The following is a 16,236-nucleotide window of genomic DNA, read 5'->3' as shown; positions in this document are numbered from 1 at the left end:
TTATGGTAATCCGTGGCCAGCGGGGCATTATGGGGGTATGTTTTGGGTGAGTTAAGGGGACCTACCATCTCTGTGCTGGATAGCTGGGTTGGTGGCCTCAGGGCTGTTTGTAATGTGGTGGCAGTTGGGTTTCGCTCTCCTAGCCTTGTTAAAGGCTATAAGTGATTGGCAAGCCTGTTAATAAAGAGCTATTGAGTACTTGCAATGAGTCTCACGAGTCCTCCTTTCTCTTCCACGCCACAATATATATATATTTTTTTCTCTCTCTATTTGGAAGGTCAGTTATCGCCCCCACCCATTGCGACTGTTGTACTGATATAGCAATTCTAGGTAACCAGAGCCCTCAGTGGAAAGTGCAGCACTCCAGCTCTGATACATCAGCTAATAGACACCTGTGCTTACCAACCTTAGTCACATTGGGAGTGATTTTGGGAGAGAGCGCCACCCAAAGAGAGCATGGCCAATTTAGCTCTCGCACTCTGGCTGCTGATGGTAAAGCACCAAGACCCGGGATTCAAACCATATATGATCCACATATGATCCATCCTCGGATCATATAGGCAGCGGCAGCACCTTATTTTACTGGACCATTTGGAGCCTGGATACAACAATTATTACAGAAATAATACAAGCCCGATCTGAGAAAGTTGGGACTGTATAGGGGATGCAAATAAAAGTAAAATGCAGTGTTTCTTCTATTTGACTTTTATTTGATTTCAGACAGTATGAACTCAAGCGCATTACTTCACTTCATTTGTTTATATACATCCATTCCTGTATTCCAGGTGTGCAGGCCTGTGTTTAAAGCAAGGATTTATTAAACTTAAACATGTAACTAAGCTGCAAATACATCTTAAACTGAACTACTTTGCTTGTATGCTAATAGTTATTTATAGCCACTTGGTACTAGCTAATGGAAACTGTTGATTTTCTGTGTTTTGTGTTTAAAATAACTTTAATAGACATAATTGATGGCATTCAAAAGCAGGAGTGACACTAAAGTATGTTTTCCTAAAATTACCTGATTAATCAAGGGTCTTGTTATAAAAACAATAATAAAACATTAGAATCATAATAAATCATGCTAATTTTACTTTCAATACTTAAGTAAATTAGAGCTCTGTCCCATTCAGAAGGCAGTGGAACATGGTGAAGACAATTCCATGATGCATTTAACCAACTGAGTTCCAGCACCCAGTTTTAAAAAAGCTGGACAGAGTGTAGGATATGTTTAGGATATGTTTAGGATATGGATATATTTTCACAATTAAAGTGACACAATTCATACTGTTTGTTAATTTTAATAGTTTTGAAATAAAATGACATTGTTTTGAACAGTTAGCTTGTTGTCTTTTTATTGTCACTATGTTTATTGCAGTATCACATTTGAGCTAGTTGGTATGGGAAAGTAAAATTGATACTTTTATTTGGATAAATAAGACAGATTCATAAAGCATGTTAAGTTTTTGTCTTAACCAAAATGTCTAATTAACTCAAAATACATTAACTGACTGTGTATAAATGTATTGTTGTGTAAAACCTTAAAGTGTCTGCTAACAAATAGGACAAATAAATCAATAAAATTGACCATACTCAATTGTGAAGTGACAGAAAGTGCACATTAAAGTAAATCATGAATATTTAAATCACTTTCAGTCAGTGATGTTTGAAAATGAGAGTTAGAGCTGGAACTGCGGTCAGTAGATCAGTAGTTCTTCAGCTTCAGTGCTCACTGGAGTTCACATAACTTACAGCTTCTTTAATCCTAAAAAAAAAAGAAATTCAAATCATTCTGTCTGTATTGTGTGCCATACATTTGACATTTCATGTTTATTTGCATATTTTCAATCAATCACTCAATTAAGCTTTATTTTCAGCCGGTAATACATTGAGGGTAAAACTCATTTTCAATGCAGCCGAGCTTTTACAATTTAAAGAGACTGAACAAAAAATTAATCAAATATTCAATGTTAAGGTTGCACTAAAAAAAGGAACTAAATAGCATAAATGTTGTTGTAAAGGCATTAGAAAAATAAACAAACAATATAAGATTTATTTACGAAGAAATAACATAATTCAGAATAAAAGGATAACATAAGTGGACAGGCTAAGATGTAAAGCAATAAAATAAAAGATCATTTATTGGAATAATAAAAGATAACAAGCACAAATAAAAAATATAGAGGACTATAAAGTAAAGTAGCTAAAAATAGCACTAAGATTCTAAATAAAGTAATGGAAATAAAATAAACGGTAAAACAGAAAATATTACAAATAAATAAAATAATTTAAAAAAGGAATAAAAAGATAAAAGGCCAAAGGTAACACAGGGAATAAAATAAATTAAAGGATGAAATGAATAAAATAAATAAAAAGGCCAAAAGGTAAAACAGATAAATAATAAATAAATAAAAGAGTGAAATAAATAAAATATATAAAAAGGTAAAATTATAACTTAATAGAAATTGAAATGATTTAGTGAGTTTTAGAGTTTGCTGTAGTGAATTGAAGCTCACTGGTGCTCTCTTGCCAAAAGCAGATTTTCCAAGATCAGTAAAAACTTGAGGAATCTGAATGCTGATCCAGTCAGTAGAGTGAGTCTTATAATTACTGTTATTAATAGAAATCATGAGTATATATCTATATAGAGGTATAAGAGGGCATACGGTCAGTTTCCTATCATGCTTCTAGTCAGAACCAGTCTACTTTTTGATACAGTCTGCAGTGGTAAGCGCTGAGTGTTTTAATATAAAAATGAATCAATTTTTATTTTTAAGATTTTTAATTTTTGTTGACTGACCTGGCAACCTCCACTCCAGACTCCAAAAGAGTTGCAAATACATGCATACAAGACAGGACAAATCCATCATCCTAAAGAGAGGTGAAGAATCAGATGTGATTATATGTAATTTCAGGATCAGGTTATACACTATTTATTAACAAAAGTATTGGGACAGTTGCTGGTTTATTGTTTTCTCTGAAATCAAGGATTTTAAAATAGTTCATCCTGCTTTTGTTGGAGTAACTGAAGTACTGGAAGACTTTCTAATGGATTACAGAGTATTGCTGTGAGGATTTGATTGCATTCAGCAACAGGAGCTTCAGTGAGTTTGACATGTTGAATGATCAGCACCCCATCTCATATCTAACTCCCCAACTTATCCCATCCCAAAAGTATTGTATGGAGCAAGGTTATAATAGGTTTAATAATTTCTTTTTGTTTTTACTTTTACTTTTACATTTATGTTATGCCTAGTTTTAGCTTAGTTTTTATCAGTTCTAGTATTAGTTTTATTATTTTTTTATATTTTGTGTGATTCCTATGTGTGTGCTTTATGATTGTGTGTGTTCTGGAGCTCCTAGACGTGATATTGATTACCTTTTAGGGAGTCTTTTAGGCGGTTGTGGTTTTTATTCCATATACTGTATCACCTGTTTCCACTACAGGACACATGCTTTTATCTTTCTCACACTCATATTCTAATCCCATATAGAATTCTGCGTATTTCTCATAGTGTTTCTGTCACTATTTTAAATGTATTCTTCCTATAGTGCCTTCCGAAAGTATTAGAACAGTGAGGCCAATCCCATTATTTCTGCTGTAGACTAAAAACATTTGAATGTTACATTAAAAGATGAATAAGAGACGAAAGATCAACATTTCAGCTTTTATTTACAGGTATTTACATCTGAATCTGATACACAGTTCAGCAGCTCCTGTCTGAACCCAACCATTTTTCATTTGAGCAAAAGTACTGGAACATGTGACTGTCAGGTTTTGTTGCTCAGGCGTGTCCTGATTAATTATGAATTATTAAAACAATAAACAGCACTCTTTTTGAGATTTAGGTTTTATCTGTTTAGATGAGTAACCAACATGAAAACATAAGAGCTGTCTATGTGTAAAAAACAAGCAACTATGAATCTGAGAGAAGATGGAAAATCAATCAGATACAGGGTGAGGGCTGAAAAGAAAAACCCTAAAACAACTGTTAGTGAAATTAGCAACAACCTCCAGAGGACAGTAGTGAAGGTATCACTGTATCTACTGAATGAATCTACTGTTTGCAGAAGACCTCATGAACAAAAAGACAGAGGCTTCACCAGAAGATCTGCAAGAAGAATAGGAAGACCAGGCAGGATTTTTTTATGAAGTACAGAGACAAGCCTGTGGACTGATTATAGACTGATGAGACAAAGATTAACCTTTAGCAGTGTGATAGAAAGGCTAAAGCTCATCTGCTCATCATTCCAAACATACCACCTCATCTGTGAAACACAGTGGAGGTAGTGTCATGATGTTGGCTTGCATGGCTTCTTGTGGGCTCATTGATGTTTAATAAACGCAGAAGTCAGAAACATTTTGTTTGTGAATTTAAATACAGATAAAACCAAACTGATCAGAAGATCCATAATAATGCAGCAAGATAATGACACAAAATCCACTGCCTGGAAAAAAAAACATCACAGAAGAAGAATGCAGAAAGTTAGTGATGTCAGTGGATCACAGACATGATGCAGCTTCTGCAAGCAAAGAATTTGCAACTAAATATTAGGTCTTATTCACTTTATTTTACTTTAAGTTTATCTGTACTAATACTTTTGCTCACAAGAAGAATGGGTGGGTTCAGACAGGAGGTGCTATCTTCTGAACTGTGCATCAGATCTGGATGTAAATACCTGAAAATAAAAAATAAAATGTTGATCTTTTGTCTCATGTTTATATTTTAATGTCAAACCCAAGTGTGTTTTAGGCTACAGCAAATATAATGGGCTCTGGCTCACTGTTTCAATACTTTTGGAGGGGGCTGTATAATAAAACGCTCAATACAGTTTCAGTTAGTTATCTTTTTTTTTTTTTTCTTTTTAATCGTTTTTAATTGGTTCATTTCTTTGTTTGTTAATGATAATAACCATTGGTATGGAGGTCTAATGTTCCAGAAAACACAGTTCCATTGCTCCACAGCTTGATCCTGGGTACTATTCTATTGGGACTAGACTGGCTGTATGTGTGCATTTGCACCACAGTGTCAGAAATGGGTGCAGCTTCCAGTAGCTGAATGCAGTGTACTTTAGAATGAGTGCCCACAAACGCTTGGACATATGGTATATTTGATTATATAAAAAACACACATAGGAACTGTTCCGCTCACCTGCTCCTCACACCACTCACTGAAGGTCAATCTGAAATGTTCTGCTACATCTTTCATATTGTTCAGTCCAGTAAGTGGATTTCTGTCCTTTAAAGGCATGGTGCCAACTTCAGGAGAGGCAAGCTTAGCAATGTCTTGCATCGTCCTTTCAATCTTAGCTCTCGTCTAAAACAAACAAACAAACAAACAGTTATTATACATATGATTTTAATAACAGCAACTCTAAAGAGTCCATTTATAGAACAAAAAAAAAAGGAAAAGTCAGCATGCACTTATGTCTCAGGCAGTTTCTGTAAATAATTAATTTTAATTACAGGTGTTATCTGACTACTCACTGGGTCTTGCCACAAAAAGGCGTAAAAGTGCTTCCCCCTCTGCCCTATAAAAAGGCTCTCAGAGGCTAGTTTTTGGTAGTGTACCTCTTAGTGAGAAACTGTTGACTGCTCTACGACACACTCAAAGACAGGATTTAATACAATTTAAATATATTTGCGTGAGCTGTCCAACTGAACAGCAAAACATACCTTTAAAATAAAGTATAAATAGATTTAACATCACATTCATTTTGAGGAGTGTACATAAACTGGTTAAAACAAAAGCAAGATATCGCATTGCAAGCTTTAGCTGTTAAAGTTTTTTTACCTACACACTTCCACTAAAGTGAACTAAAGTAGAGTTTTAGCACATAAAAGGTCTGTCAGCACAGTTTTAACTTGTATGGGCAACATAAAATAATTTTATGTTTTGCTAGTAAATTTCAATGATGTACAGTTTTATTGCATTAATATTTTAATATATAGCATTATAGTCATTATGGCTTTTATGTAAATGCAGTGCTGTGGCCAAAGCTAAATGAGAATCCCCCATACATATCCTGAGACATCAAATTAAAAAAACTGTTCCATTGGACAGTGCACATGCCCACCCTGACCCATCACTGTCCCTCCCTTCTAAATTACCAAACTGTATTATGGGGTTATTTAAATCAAATGAGAGCAATAATGAACTAAGGTGAATAGATATGTTTTACAGCTGTAGAATAGCTTTGATGAAAAATGTGTAGTTTGCTCTACAAAGACAAAAACGTGTTTTAAAAAAAAATATTTATATATATAAATTATTTCTGATTATTGTTAGTTTTTTTTTTGTGTGTCGTTACACTTACTGTGTAACCTAAAAATGTATATAAGTTAAGTCTGTATTGATTTATTTTAATGCAAGTGAAAATGCAAATATGAAACTTCAGCATCATCAAGGCAATTTATCAACCAGGAAGCCATAGGCAAAAGAAGAGAAAGGAAGAGGAATAAACCAAAAAACAAGACAGCATAAGCGTACAAATGGTGTAATTAGCAGCAGATAGGCTAGCTAAGTGCCTGGCAGTGTATGCTAGGAAATAATTAGAACAGTTAGTGCAACTTACTGCGAAAAGCTGATAATTTGACTACACACTGTAATATATTACAGTTGCCAGATAAAGTATGTGCAGCCTTTGGGATTACCTGGATTTCTGCATAAATTGCTCATTAATTGGTTAGATTACTAATTTGCATCTACGTCACAACAAATGACAAACACAGTCTGCTTAAACAAATACCACACAAACAAAGTATATCAGAATGATAAATGAGGTGAGGAAGAATCCTACAGTGTCAGTTGAAGACTCAGTAGAAATCTCTGGCACATGATAACATTTTGTTGACAAATCTACAATAAGCACATTAAACAAGAATGGAGTTTATGGGAGGACACCGCAGAGGAAGCCACTGCTGTCCAAAAAAACGTTGCACATTTGAAGTTTGCAAAAGAGCACCTTGATGTTCCACAGCACTGCTGACTAAATATACTGTGGACAGATAAACCAAAACTGAGGTGTTTGGAAGGAACACACAACGCTATGTGTGGAGAAAAAGGCACAGCACACAATCATCAAAACCTCATCCCAACTGTGAAACATGGTGGAGGGAGCATCATGGTTTGGGGCTGCTTTGTTGCCTCAGGGTCTGGATGGATTGCCGTCATCAAATTTATTCCCAAGTTTACCAAGACATTTTGCAAGAAAACTTAAGACCATCTGTCCACCAGCTGAACAGAGGACGGATGATGCAACAGAACAACGACCCAAAACATAGAAGTAAATCAACAACAGAACGGCTTCAACAGAAAAAAATAAATAAATACTCCTTCTGGAGAGTCCTGACCTCCTGAACACAATTAAGATGCTGTGGCATCATGACCTCAAGATCTCAATAATGTACACACACATACATTCAAACCAAAATCTAAATGTTTTTTCTTGATTTTTGAAATTCTTTTCTCTAGCATCAAAAGAGGTTCTACCTGGTGAAGTTGGATGAGATAATGCCAAGAGTGGGTAAATCTGGCATCAAAGGGCTCATTTTTAAAGAATCTCAACATATATTTTGGCTTTCTTAACACTTTTTTGTTAATTCCACAGGTGGTCCTTCATATTTTCAATATTAATCTAAGTCAAAAATGTGATGCATAATAATAATTAATAATATGACTTGAGATTAAAATATTTTTATGATACAGGACGTTGTCATCATGGACAACATAAAGTCTGTAAATTTAGGATCAACCATTTGGGAAGCACATATGACTGTGAATTATAAATATAATTTCTGTGTAGTCTAAAGTCTTATTAATGTGTTGAATAGTCTAAACAATTAAAAACTAATTTCTTTATAAAAATGATGTGATTCCAAACTGATTATTAAAAGATTTACCTGGATCTTCTTGTGGTAGTCTCGCTGTAGAGCTTCTCTTCTCTCTGGGTCTGTTTCTCTCTGAATTTTGTTCTTTAGGATGATCAGTGGAACCTCACAGGATGGTGTGAGGTGAGTTAGTGTGAAGGATTCAGTTGGTTTAGAATCTGCTGTCTGAGACGAAGAGCCCAAAAATGTGCAGAGGAACATTTTGCTAAGCTCCTGCAAAATCGTGTGGAAAAAAAGATACAAAGTTAGGATTACCTTTAAAAAATGCTTTACTAATTCCTTTTAGCCTCGTGAAGTTGACAGAGAGAAACACCAAGAGTGGTTAAGTCTGGTGTTAAGGAGGGAGATGTTTATATTTTTCTTTGTTGCCTTCCTTTTCTAAGCTACCTCACTCTTGCGCTCTCCTTCCCTCTTTCTATCAGTCCTGCAGGTTACCTGTGAGGGGGAGGAGCTGATTAATTGATCCTGGTCCTGCGTCACAATAAAGTGCTGGCCGATGTGGAGTGCAGCGCGACACCCGACCCATTCAACCACCACGCCGCCCAGACCAAACCACCTGTCTTACTATTCTTATTGTTTGTGCTGTTGTGAGTAAAAACCGAGCTGTTTAGATAACTAAAACATGTTATTTAACTTTGTTATAATACTTCTGTAAATACACTTCAAATAATACTAAAAGCCAAGGTAGCAGTGTAGGGGATAAGGCCTGTTTCTTTGGGAGGGGGGTTCTTTTCTCCTGTGTTTTGTTAGTTAGGGAGGGAGGGAAGATTTATGTATTTTTGTTTTCTTTTTCTTGTTAGGTAAGTTAGCTTTAAATACCTAAGTTAGTTTTGTTTGTTTGTTATTTTAGGCATTTCTTATCCCTGACGTAAATGCTACTGATTATTATAAATTAATCATTTTGGCTTGTATTTCTGTGGTTGGTATCATCTTTGGTCTGGGCTTAAAACGCGTGAGCGGGTGTCGTCCTAGCTTATGTTACTGGTCTGATTCTTCATCTAGCATCAAAGCAAAAGCTGCAAGTTTTTGAAGAATCTAAATTACAAAACATATTCTGGCTTGCTTAACATTTTTTATTAAATAATTCCACAGATGCTCCTTTATGTTTTTTAATATTAATCTACAAATTCAAAAATGATAAATAATAGAAAAAAAGCCATTGATCTTAGTTGAGTAACTGTAACTTTAAACATCTAACCGAGCAATGCAGCAGTCAGTCTCGTATTTTAGAGACGTTTGGACGTACGTTGTTACCGTACTGATAAGGAGTAGACTGGGTGATCATCTCTCGCAAATGCACAAACTGATCCTGGAGGGTGGTTCTGGTAAAGTCAGACTGTTTATTGAGGGAAAAAAGACATGTATTAATAAACAGGTGCTTTTTAATTCAATATCTCAAAAACGTCATGGTGAAATTTAGTAAAATGTTTTACTAATACTAGTAGGCCCAGAAATAATTGCGTTAAATTATTCTTTGATAACTTAGAATTCTGCCTTCCTACAGAAAAAAAAACATATATATGTATTTTTTTCATCTAGATGAAATATTATTGGTTTAATTTAGAAATTTAAGCACAACATCAGAAATGTCAACTTCAGAAGCTAGAATATTTTTTCTTTATGCTGAAATATGAATTAAATCTTATAATCCTTTAATCTTTTTATCTCTTACGCCTCTACCCTCTTTTTCTTCTCTTGATCTTTCTCTATTTCATTTTGCACACACACACACACACACACACACACACATATGTATAAATTATTATAATTTTTACACACTTTTATGTTGCTGTTAGTACCATAATAATAACCAACAAGGAAATTCTGTTATTAAAATAAAAACATTTCATGTTTAATTCATGTTAACAGGCGCCTGGCTAAGAAAAACATAATGGTCAATACCAAGGTAAAGAAAGATAATTTGCTATATATATCAGGTTATATGTAGTGTATATACGTATACCGTCCGATAATTGTATAATGTTATTATCGTGACAGACCTATTCATAGTAGTACTAATAATAATACTTACAGTATGACAGTGGAAAAGCCAACATGCAGTGAATTCTCCAGCGAGAAACGTAAATCTTTCTTCATCATAGAAACAGGCGCAGTGGGATTGAGAGGGGCTGGAGGCAGAAACTCCGTAAACTGGAAAAAGAGTAAAAATTACATGAAATAAATAATTAAATAGAATAAAATAAAATAGTTACAGTGTAGTATCACTGCTATAGTGTATATACTGGGTTGTATATATTGTCAAACCTGCGTCCAAAAATAAACAAAGAGACATTTTTGGGGTATTTCAATAAGACCAGTCATCATCAAAATGTGATTCACCAAAATGTTTAAAAAGTTACAAATTATGAACTGTATGTGCAAATACACACAAACAGAAAAACTTTTACACATACACACTTCTGTCTTTTTACAGAGTCTATTTTAATGATGTAAACACACGTACAAACACACACACACACACACACATAAGCTGCTTCCCCTGTTTATTGGGATAATGTTTTCTCAACCCTTAATATTCAGTTTATATATTAAAAGGTTGTTGAAGAAAAGTCAAGTGCAAGTTAATTTCCTCCATTAGAGCTTAAATGTTTGAGTTTTAATAAAGATTAATCATAGAATGTTTTTGTGGTTAATGTAATTACACCACTAATACAATAATAATTCTGTTTTACCAACCTTACATTCAGTCTTTTTACATTTAAATATTCATTTAAATATCCAAAATTAAAAGCTTGAGTAAAAAGTGTGACTGAACACAATTAATTACAGAATATTGACATGATTACTTTCTAGTTTTAAAAGCTTAATAAAAAATACTATTCTAAACATTTTACAAATTTAGATAAATAAATAAATAAAGAGAAATAAAACATACTGTCATTGTCTGAAGAAAAGCTCCAACATTGCAATCTTACAGGAGAAGAAAAACGCCTTCAATTAAAGTTAATATAATAAAAAGTTTTAATACAAAGTCATTTTAAGAAATCCCTTTGTCTATTTGTTGTGAAATTGTTACAGAATATAATTATAACTAATAACTGACAAAAATACAGACACATGGGTTTCTTTGGAGAATGACAACAAAATTTACCCTGCATGTTTTGTGGGAGATGTTCAATCATGGATCCAGAACAGCAGCTTTCTATATAAATCACCATCTGTAGCATTAAACAAATCAATGTAAATAAAAATGTACATTTCTTAAAAAAGCATGAAAGCATGAAACGTGGTCCTACTGACCTTTGAGAACTGCTGGCGTTCTGCCATCTCTTTTATAGTGGCCATAAGGTCAGATGCATAAAGCTTAATTAAATACACATAAATTAGTACACATATATCTGATGCAGATGTTTACTACAGTAACTGTGTTAAATAAATAAAAAATTAAAACACTGCTTACATAACCCCTGGGAAAGGCAAATATTCCTTTATTCCCGTGATCTGAGAGGAAGACGAAAATCACGTCGTTTTCATTACTGGAAGAAAGTGGGATCAGTTATTCATTTCATAGATTAAAAAAATAGATTTTTTTAGTTTAGTTTTTTACTTACTTAAAATCTATTATATAAAATTATTTTTATAAATTATAATGCATTCATTAGGCATTTTAAACATGACTGTAAATAAATAGTATTCTAAAAATCCATAACACATTATAGTCATGTTTATTATGCATTGAGAAATGGGATCATAATTCATTATAATACAGCTCTAGAAAAAAAGAGACCATCATAATTTCTGAATCAGTTTCTCTGATGTTGATATTTATAGGTTTATGTTTGAGTATTGTGAGTATAACATTGTTGTTTTATTCTATGAACTACAGACAACATTTCTCCCAAATTCCAAATAAAAATATTGTTATTTAGATCATTTATTTGCAGAAAATGAGAAATGGCTGAAATAACAAAAAAGATGCAGAACTTTCAGACCTCAAATAATGCAAAGAAAACAAGTTCATATTCATAAAGTTTTAAGAGTTCAGAAATAATCAATATTTGGTGGAATAATCCTGGTTTTTAATTACAGTTTTTATGCATCTTGGCATCATGTTCTCCTCCTCCACCAGTCTTACACACTGCTTTTGGATAACTTTATGCTGCTTTACTCCTGGTGCAAAAATTCAAGCAGTTCAGTTTGGTGGTTTGATGGTTTGTGATCATCCATCTTCTTCTTGCTTATATTCCAGAGGTTTTTAATTTGGTAAAATCAAAGAAACTCGTCATTTTTTAAGTGGTCTCATTTTGTTTCCAGAGCTCTATATCTATTTGGAGTGTATGTGGATTTTTGTATAATGCCTTATGAATGCAACAGTGTGTTATGAAAATGTTCATAGAAACGTGACAAGACATTCATAGAAAGTGTTATCAAAAGGGTAGCACTTTCTATGAATGTCATGTTTATTAGACTCTATAAACAAATTAATAACACATGATAAATATAATACATTCCTAAAGCATTATAAACATGCCTATAAATATTTAGAAAAAATGAGAAAAAAAACAAAAAACGCTTGTATAGCAGCCGTGTTTGTTATGCATTATGGATTGCGATCATAATGCATCATCAGTGGTGTTTATAAGATGTTATATGTCAATACCAGTAACCTCAACAATGCTGCCTTAAGAAAGCATGCTATAATTACTTATAACTGCTAATGAATTATTGTTATGATAATAACGTGCTTTGGTCTGAAAAAGAGTGTGTCATGATCCACAGTAAACCAAGTACTTTATTAATTAACCAGATTAATGTTGCCAAATACACACAGGAACAAACCTACATTTTTTGGAGACGTCCTGTGGTCTGACGAACCAAAATTAAACTGTTTGGCCATAATGACCATCGTTTAAAGAATAAACGACATTTAAAGAATAAAGGGAGAAGCTTGCCAGCCTGAGAATACCATTCCAACTGTGAAACACGGGGGTGGCAGCATCATGTTGTGGGATTGTTTTGTTGCAGGAGGGACTGGTGCACTTCACAAAACAGATGACATCATGAGAAAAGAACACTCTGTGGAAATACTGAAGAAACATCTAAACACATCAGCCAGGAAGTTAAAGCTCGGACACAGATGGGTCTTCCAAATGGACAATGACCAAAAGCATACTGTCAAACTGGTTACAAAGTGGCTTTAAGATAACAAAGTCCGTGCTTTGGTGTGGCCATTACAAAGCCCTGATCTCAATCCTATTGAAAAATTAATGGGCAAAGCTGAAAAGGCAGGTGTGAGCAAGATGACCTACAAACATGACTCAATTACACCAGTTCAGTCAGGAGAAATAAGCCCGAATTCCTGCCAACTATTATAAGAACTTTTACTGTTTAAGGACAATGATATCAACTACTAATTACATATATGTAAACTTTTGACTTGGCATTTGGCAAATAAACATAATTTTGTTCATCTTAATTGACCTAAAACCAGAAAGGTTCATTCTGATTTCATGTCAGACAGTGAGGAAAACATGCATGTGTTTTTTATTTTTATATATAATGTATGTTAACTTCTGGTTTCAACTGTATTGTGTTAAATACATTTTATTTTATTAATATTATTAGCCATGTTTATAATGCCTTATGAACGCATTAAGATGTGTTATGAATATGTTTATAAAGTCTAATAGACATGCATTCATAGAAAGTGCTACCTAACATTTAAATGAATTTACCTTTTCAAGACTTTCTTTGCTCCTGTGTTCTGTTTATTAACAGCTGCTTCATCTCCACAAAGCACAGCCAGGAAGTTGCTGGCTGAAACATCCTGTAAAATGAAGAGACACTTGTGTAATTAAATATTTACTCAGTAACTACTTTGTAATTTCTGCATTGTTACGTATGTTACTTTATAGGATCCATGGTCCTGAATTTGTTGGACTATAGGTCCTCAATAAACAGTCTGCATATTGCCAGTTTTCAATTCAAGCACTGTGTTCTGTGTAGACCAATCAGCCATAACATTAGTACCACCTGGCTATCATTGATTAGGTCCCCCTCTGTGATGTCATAGCAAATTGAATGTGGACTCTACAAGACCTTTGAAGGTGTCCTGTGATATCTGGAACAAAGACAAATGCTACATCAGATCCTGTAAGTATGTTTCCCAGACAGGGATCAAGCCTAATCATTGATTCTATAAATTCCAAAGGTAAATCTCCATTAGCAAGTTGAGAGGTGGGACCTTCATACAGTTGCAAGAAAAAGTATGTGAACTCTTTTGGATTTCTGCATAAATTGGTCATTAAATGTGTTTTGAATAGGGGTGTGACGAGATATCGTGCCACGAGATCTCGCGAGATTATATGTGACGATATTTCTCGTCAAGCTTAAACCTGTCTCGCGGGAGAAAAAAAAAAACAGTTTAGTGTGGACTTTTTAAGAGGGATCTGGCAACCCAGTAGCAGCGAATGTGAGAGCAGCTCTCAGCAGAAGAGGAAAATTCGGGCATTTGTATAGAACAGAGGTCACTAATGGGCGGACCGCGGTCCGGACCCAAACGTTGTCCAATGCGGACCCAAACCGATAAACTACTGAGAAGGATTTAATTGTGCGGCGCAGTAAACTCACAGACCAATCACGTGTGGGGTAAGATCACCAAACGCTCTCTTCAGTCAATCAGATCTGTGCAGACGAGGTAAGAAAAAAAATAAATAAACAAACACACCGCTCCTCACGCGGGATCCAACCCGTGTTGTCAGGGTCGCAGTTTAGAAGGAGATGGGGACCCAAGAAAGGGCGGAAAAACGAGAACGGGCGGAAACTAGTCACGCCGAGCGCGACAGAGAGACAGGGGATAAATGTAAACAAAATCTGTTCAGAGAGGCATTTCTTCTTCTTCTTCTTCTTCTATATATTTACATCATTCAGTTCAAACAACCTTACAGGATATAGCACTTAATTATTTAACATAACTTAATTAAATACCCCTGATATAGAAGATGCTTCTGCTACTTTTAAGTTGTATGTCTGGCTGCATTTTGGCTCCAGTGGAAACAATAAACGGTAACAGAGTGACCAACAAGATACAAACCATATATAAATACTGTAAGTAAATCCTACATGTGACTGTTTCATAGGCAGCTGTACTAATCCCTAAGCTCTGCACTGTATTTAAAAACATGTTCTGTCTCTGTTTCACTTCAAGCATAGTCTTAATATGACTGGTTATGGTTCTGCATAGTTAAATTACAAGATATTTAGGAGAAAAAACACAAACCATAGGCTTAATATGACTGGTTGTAGTTTGCACTTCTTGTTTGCTCTATATAGAAAAGTTAGAAGACCTAGAAAACCTAGAAAAGTTGTATTTTTATTTTTTATTCTTATTTTTATTCCTTATAGAATCAATGTGTGAGAGAAACCAGCCTGTTAAGTTTGTGGTATATGATTTTGTCCAAAAAAAAAAAAAAAAAGTTTTTAAATCTCGTCTCGTTATCGTGAACCCAATATCGTGTCTCGTCTCGTGGTATTAGTGTCTCGTCACACCCCTAGTTTTGAAGTCACTACAATAGACAAACACAGTCTGCCTAAACTAATGCCACACAAAATGTTATATGTTTGCATGGTTTTAATGAACAAAACATTTTAACATTCATTGGGGGGCATGTGAATGTGTGTTAATAACAGGTTGACCCTCCTTTGGCAGCAATAACATCAACCAAACATTTTCTGTAGTTGCAGATCAGACCACACATAGCGCTGTGTGTTCCTTCCAAACAACTCAATTTTGGTTTCATCTGTCCACGGTATCCCAGCAAACATGCCCACACTGGGACAATGAGGGCCCAATGTGGGCCAACACATCGGCCCCGTATGGGCAGCCCACATCGGGCCATTGGGGATTTGCACATCGGTGCGATATCGGCCCCACACCATCGGCCCCATATGGGCAGCCCAAATCGGACCATTGGGGATTTGCACGTCGGTGCAGTATCGCCCCCATATGGGCAGCCCACTTAGGGCCAACGGAGATTTGCTCATCGGGACGGCACCAGCACCATGGCGTCGGCCCATTTCAGGCAGCCCACATTGGGCCAATGGAGATTTGCTCACCAGTATAGCGTCGGCCCCACGGCGTGGGCTCTTTTCAGGCAGCCCACATTTGGCCAGCGAAGATTTACTCCTCTATGGAAAATCAACACCAAAGCATTGGCCCATTGGGCCAACAGAGATTTGCAGAGCTCTAACACACACACACACACACACACACACACACACTGACTCATGCCCTCAGTGGAAAACCAATTGTGGCCCCAAATTTTTAGAACTGTGCAATATTGAACAGAGAACACTTTTCAAGGAAGAAAATTTAAAGGCTGTAA

The 16,236-nt window shown here is 35.1% G+C and overlaps 1 protein-coding gene across 1 annotated transcript in view; it reads right to left on the bottom strand.

Annotated features, from left to right (window-relative positions):
- Nucleotides 1-1,285: 1,285 nt before the first annotated feature.
- Nucleotides 1,286-16,236, bottom strand: part of LOC103043436 (legumain-like) — a 35,173-nt gene continuing 20,222 nt past the window's right edge. Inside the window, exons 4-13 of the mRNA XM_049465040.1 lie at nucleotides 13,588-13,679; nucleotides 11,313-11,388; nucleotides 11,153-11,215; nucleotides 11,004-11,070; nucleotides 9,924-10,042; nucleotides 9,138-9,227; nucleotides 7,904-8,104; nucleotides 5,154-5,318; nucleotides 2,801-2,871; nucleotides 1,286-1,765 (exon numbers count right to left, since the gene is read on the bottom strand). Of these exons, the coding sequence (XP_049320997.1) occupies nucleotides 1,723-1,765; nucleotides 2,801-2,871; nucleotides 5,154-5,318; nucleotides 7,904-8,104; nucleotides 9,138-9,227; nucleotides 9,924-10,042; nucleotides 11,004-11,070; nucleotides 11,153-11,215; nucleotides 11,313-11,388; nucleotides 13,588-13,679 (987 nt within the window). The 3' untranslated portion in view covers nucleotides 1,286-1,722. The remainder of the gene's footprint in view (nucleotides 1,766-2,800; nucleotides 2,872-5,153; nucleotides 5,319-7,903; nucleotides 8,105-9,137; nucleotides 9,228-9,923; nucleotides 10,043-11,003; nucleotides 11,071-11,152; nucleotides 11,216-11,312; nucleotides 11,389-13,587; nucleotides 13,680-16,236) is intronic.

Source organism: Astyanax mexicanus, chromosome 15, assembly GCF_023375975.1.
Source record: "Astyanax mexicanus isolate ESR-SI-001 chromosome 15, AstMex3_surface, whole genome shotgun sequence".
Taxonomy (NCBI): domain Eukaryota; kingdom Metazoa; phylum Chordata; class Actinopteri; order Characiformes; family Acestrorhamphidae; genus Astyanax; species Astyanax mexicanus.
Note: the sequence above shows the minus strand (reverse complement) of the source record. Positions and strands in the feature narration are given on the sequence as shown.